The 5,732-nt window shown below is 51.7% G+C and overlaps 1 protein-coding gene across 1 annotated transcript in view; it reads left to right on the forward strand.

Moving 5' to 3' along the window:
- LOC113490974 (hydrocephalus-inducing protein-like) overlaps window positions 1-3,444 on the forward strand; it is a 3,576-nt gene extending 132 nt beyond the window's left edge. The window contains exons 2-5 of the mRNA XM_026867592.1: window positions 4-107; window positions 618-748; window positions 1,419-1,533; window positions 2,569-3,444. Coding sequence (XP_026723393.1) covers window positions 4-107; window positions 618-748; window positions 1,419-1,533; window positions 2,569-2,609 — 391 coding nt within the window. The 3' untranslated portion in view covers window positions 2,610-3,444. The remainder of the gene's footprint in view (window positions 1-3; window positions 108-617; window positions 749-1,418; window positions 1,534-2,568) is intronic.
- The last annotated feature ends 2,288 nt before the right edge of the window (window positions 3,445-5,732 follow it).

Consider the following 5,732-nt stretch of genomic DNA (forward strand, 5'->3'; position numbering starts at 1 on the left):
CAGGACTTTCCAGATCCAAGTGGGTCACCTGGAGCCCGAAGAAATCTCCCTGAAAGGAGAGGGGAGCTTTCCCAGCACCTACTTGGACCTGCCCAGGAACATCAAAGGTGAGCACGGGCTGTCTGCTTCCCAGGAGGGTCCCCTGTTTCTCCCCCATGTCACATGCCTGCAGGGCAGCTCACACCTGCCTCCAGCAAGCCTGGAGGTTTCAGGGCTGTCAGACCAACACTCAACCCCCCGGTTGCTTCCTGCAGCTCTGGCAGATGAGCCCGTGTGGGCTTTGCCCCAGGAACCATCCTGCAGAGCTTGCCAGCATGTCGGGGTCCTGGGAAGGTGATGGCTAGACAGAAATCTCTGGAAAGCTGAGCACAGGCTGGCAGGGATTTTGGCAGGGTTGGATTTGCATCACATTGCAGGGGATGAGGTGCTCCTATGTGGGGAGGCAGATGGGTGGGAATGAACATCAGGGTTGATAGAGGAGAAGCAGCATCTACTTTGCATACATTGCTTGAGGAGGGTGTTTCTGGGAGAGGCCAGAGTCGGGGGAGTGGGGCTTTCCAGCTTCAATGGGAATGGCGCTGTGCCACGCTTCATTTGTGGATGTTTTCTTCCTTCAGGAAATGAAAAATATGAGAAGGTCCTCAAGGAGGTGATAGAAAAGATGGAAGAAGACGGCCGGGGAGAGGAAGCAGCAGTTCTGAGGGCGGCTGTGGCCGCGGAGCCACCCCCAGATCCCTTGGAGGCCGTGGTGAGAATGGCTGCTGCCCCGTTTGCCGCGTGCCACCCTGCCCCGGTGTCACTGGGTCCCTTGCAGCCCGCAGCAGGCTTCCCGGGGCCCTGCTGGCACTTGGGACTTCCCTGCCTACACCTGCCCATGATCCTGCCCAGCTCAGCAGTGCCCCCGGGGCTGCCCCAGGGAGAGATCCTGAAGACCCTGCTCAAGTGATGAAATTTATGGTACTTCGTGCTGGAGATGTAGAACACCACTGGGGTATTTGCTGCTCACAACCCAAGCCCTGCCAGGTGTACAGAGCTTAATAGCAGCAGCCTGACTGTGCTCTGGGACTGTGCTGCCAGTGCTGATCTCTAAGAGACAGCAGCTTTATCGTGGCTCCCTTTCCAAGAGAGCTCTTGTCCGAGCTGCTTTGGCACTGGCTGGGGGCAGACAAAGACTTGGAGCTCTGGAAGGTTCCTGGCTTGTCTGTCTGTCTGGCCAGATCAGCTTTTGTTAACAGTGACTGGGCAGGCAAAGTTGCTGGAGTTCATTGCCCTTGAGATGAGGCCCTGACTGAGAGAGCAGGAGGTGTCACAGACACTGAGCAGCGAGACAGAGGGACCCCATCACCCCTCTCAACACGAGCAGGGGGGAGCCTTGGGAAGGACCGTTGCTAACCAGCCGCTGCCTTTCCTTCCCTCAGCTGGACCCTGGGCTGCAGATGCAGAAGAACACGCCCTGGAGCAGCAGAAAGCCTTCACCTCTGGTCCCCCAGAGGCCACTGCCTTTGACCAGCACGCTCGTCGGAGGCTTCTCAGGTTAGTAGGGGCTCCCGTACCCTGTCTCCAGGTGCCCCGAGGGTAGCACCCAGCAGTGCACCCCTGCTCCTGAGAGCTGCTTGTGTCTGCAGAGCTGGGGGTAGTGGGGACTTCAGGAAGGGTCTGATCCTGGCAGCTTTGCCATGCTCCCTGTGGGCAGCTGAGTGTCCTCACTGCCACAGAGCCACCCTGAGCTTTGGAGGTGCTCAGCTCCCCACAGGCGCTGGGTCCTGCTCTTAGGGCTGAGGGAGGCCAGTGCAGAGCACCAGGCCCTTCCAGAGAGCACCACCACCATCCCTGCTGAGCAGCTCTGAAAGAGGCAACTCAAAGCTGGCATCTTTGTTCCGGCTAACAGACCACGCTGCGCAAGAAGAGTAGGGAACCGCAGAGGCTGACACACCCTTGCCAAATCAGGTGGCTCGGATGCTGGTGGGACTGCAGGGCTTACCTCGGTAACTTCCCTCTGCTCCTCCATGAGGAGGCACGGGCACGGGAGGCTCCAGTTCAGGAAGATGCTCTGCAAAACAGATCACGTATGTGCTTTCCCGAGTGAGATTGCTCTGGGAAAGGCCCCTCCCATGAATCTTGCAGGTGTTGGTTACCGCGTTTGTCGGTGCTGCTTTGGGGACAGATGTGGTTGCAGAGCAGTGAAGATTTCCTGTGCAGGCGAATCTTACGACAAGGTCCTGAAGCACTTTCAGGCTGGGGCTGTACACGGGGCTTAGCAGTTTCATTGAGACCAGTGGAGATCCACTGGACTTCACCTACAGTGGCTTTCCATAGCAGAGGAGCTGTGACCAGTATTCTTTCTAAACTAGTTTTATTTTAAGGCCCCACTGGTAGCTGATAGAACCTAGGTCCTATGCTCCTCGTGACTTAGCCAAGTCTTATTACCAGGTGGTCAGGCCTTGGATTTCATGGTCTTGAGTTGAGTTTTTACAGCAGTGAATCCAGAAATATTTTATTTGCATCTTTCATGCTCTTGGAAATGTGGCCAGGCTGTGGTTTAAGGACTGTCCTTACTCCTCCTTTCAGAGCTGAGCTGCCCGAGAACCTCCTGGACTTTGGGTACGTGATTCTTGGTAACACCGCCACGCACGTCGTGAGGATCACCGACACCGGGCAGTTCCCTGTGTCCTTCCGCACTGACAGACGGGTCCTGCGTGACACAGGTAACCAGTGCTGGCGAGCCTTCACGTGGGCTCGAAGGAGCTGTCTGTGAGAGATGAGCTTAAGCCGCTGGACACGGGGAGGTTTTCTGAGTGCTTGTATGTATAACTACTTCCTCCTTGGGACCCGCTGCCTGGTGCTTTAGAGCCTGAGTTCTCCTGGCCGGCAGCGCTGAGACCCGGCCTTCTCGGTCCCGCCGTAACGCTTCCCTGCCGGGGCTGGGGGGGCTGATCACCTTGGTCACCTCCCAGCATCTTCTGCTCTTGGCTACCATGAGCATCATCTGATGGGCACTCCAGGGGCTTGTGTTGCAAACAGATGGACCCTCTGTGGTTTGGAAGTGCTTTGTTTAAAGTTCATGAGGCCATAGCACTTGTGTTCAGCCTTTATTGAGAAGACAGCCTGTGAGGTCCTCTGTTGTCTCAAATAGGCTGGGTCATCTTGTTTGACTCTAATATGAAATCTAGTACTTGGTGAACTCTGTAAGGTAGCTCTGCTTTAGAACGAGTCGCCAGAGAGACAGTGTGGTGACAGCGGCTCCGTGTGGCCGAGCCCTTTGGGAGCTCATTCCTGCTGTAGTTCGGTGGGTGGTTAAAGTGCTGCAGAGGCTCCAACAAGGGAAAGGCCTCCCAGGTTCTGCAGCACAGTTCACGCCATTTTCTGCAGTGGGATATTCACATCAGCAAGACTTTATTAAAACCCTTGTCATTTGATCCAAAGAGAACAGAAAGCCAACCTCCATTTTTTCGGGAAAAGGATGTGTGGTCACTGTATTACCAATTGAGCACAGTCTTCTAAAACCAGACTCTGTTGTGGATTTAGTTTTAAGTTGATCTCTACTCAGTAAAATATTTAAACATGGTAGATTTTTGCTGCAAACTATGGCTTAGGTGAGACTTTTTCGTAGCTGCTGTCGGTTCTGAGACAGCAGAGATGTGAAGGAAAGCGGGGCGGTTTATGTCTGCCAGCTCCCTGACTGTCACACCGCCCGCGGGGTCCCTTGGCTGCCTCCTGCGGGTCCAGGGTCTGAGGAGTGCCGGGGATTTGGGTGTTCAGATCATCTTGTGTGGCAGGAAGGAGTACTGAGTGTGTATTTTAGCTTTACCACTTACCTGGAGTGAAACAAGGAAACTTCTCTTTTTTTTTGCTTGTTTGGGTTCATTTGAAGGAATAATGTAGTTCTATAGTGAATCAAAGGCAATTTTTTTTCACCCATTCCCTGAAGCCCTAGTTAGAGGCAAATAATACTGGTTTTATCTGAAGTGAGAACATGTGTACATTGTGAGTGGTACTGGTACAACAGTGTTGATTTCAACTATTTCACGTGTTCTGATTTCTGCTGTCATTTAGCTTGTGCCTTAAGTGCTTATGGAGCAGCCTTTTATTTATTTATTTTTTAAAAAGGGCACTGCTGTACTCTGGGAGATGAAGCATTGCAAGTATTAAGTGGTTGTGGCTGTAGTGTCGGAGGATTAAAGCCCAGAGCTCACTTTCCCTGTACAGACCCAGCGGTTCCTTGTCCTGGTCAGTGGTGCCGTGGAAGAGGCTGATAACGGCAACGTCTCCCTTCACAGCCTGCCCTGAGATCCTGCTGGTGGCCAGGCTGCAGCATCGGGCTTCCAGTCTCTTGATGCGAGTCCTTGTGTTTAAAACCCCTCAGGGAAGAAGTGTGCCTGTGAATGCTGCCGGGAAGAGTTAATTTGTTCAGTTTTGAAATTAGGGCAATTCTTCTAATTGTGCTATTTCCAAGAGCTGTTCTGTTGTTGGTTTACCTTTCATCTACGGGAGGTTCTGCTTTTGAGAGGCAAAAAAGTTCTCTAGGATTTAACTGACTCTAGGTCAGTTCTTGTAACACCGATTTCCGATCAGGTGTAATAGGGAGGTGGCCAAAGGTAATACCAGCAGTGGTGACTCTGGAAGTCTTGGAGTAAACAAAGGCCTTGTTCACGTTTTTTAATATTTGATTAAAGATAAGCGTGTCGATGATCCCAATGCAAATCCCCTGAACGAACATCTCTAAATCACGTGCATCGCTTTTACAGTGGTATCAAGAGCTTTCCCAGATTTTTGCATAAGACAATCATGCAACACCAGGAAAACTAGTATCACGTGCTATAGACAGAATTTTACTTGTCATGTTTTGTTTCATTATTAATGCTACTAATGATAATAGTCATTTTCTTAACCCTTATTCCAAGAGCTCGGAGATTGGTTCTGCAACAGTTCCCTCCCCGTACAATTTTAACTTCTCTTATCTGTATCTTCTTAGTTACTAATTGCTCTGTAAAAGGCAATAATTAGAAAAAGTGAAAACTATTTTCCTTCTCTAACAATTAAGGATGTGATGGTTTGACCTTGGCTAAATGCCAGGTATCCACCAAGTCGCTCTATCCCTGCCACCCCTCCCTTCCCCTTGTTTTCTCAACAGGGAAAAGAGGGGAAAGAAAATAAGGTAGACCAACTCTTGTGGGTAAAACCAAAGCACATTTAATATAAGCAAAGCGAAGCAAAGGTCCGCGCGTGGAAGCAGAAGAAACCAGATTGATTCTCTACTTGCTGCCGAGAGGCGCTGTGGGGCCTTCTCAGGATCAGGGCTCCCATACGTCTAGTGATTGCCTCGGAGTTCCAAGGATGACCCCCACCCTTCCTCCTTTCTCCCAGCTTTATACTGAGCAGACGTCACAGGGTCTGGAATGTCCCTTGGGTCAGTTTGGGTCAGCTGTCCTGGCTGTGTCCCCTCCCAAGATCTTGCCCAGCCCATCCCACTGGGGAAAATATCAGAAAGAGCCTTGGTGCTGTGTAAGCACTGCTCAGCAGTAGCCACCACACCAGGGTGCTGCCAACACCCTGCAGCTCCCAGCATAAACCACAGCACCGTGAGGGCTGCTGTAGGGGAAAACCAATTCCAGTTCAGGCAGACCCAGTACAGTCTCCACCCCTTATTCCATACCATTTACGTTATGCCCAGGTCCCACATAATGTTCATTTATCCATTCCATAAGCTTTCTTCACTCTTCAGATGTTCAGTG

This window comes from Athene cunicularia, unplaced genomic scaffold (assembly GCF_003259725.1).
Source record: "Athene cunicularia isolate RWA unplaced genomic scaffold, athCun1 SCF_85, whole genome shotgun sequence".
Classification (NCBI taxonomy): Eukaryota; Metazoa; Chordata; class Aves; order Strigiformes; family Strigidae; genus Athene; species Athene cunicularia.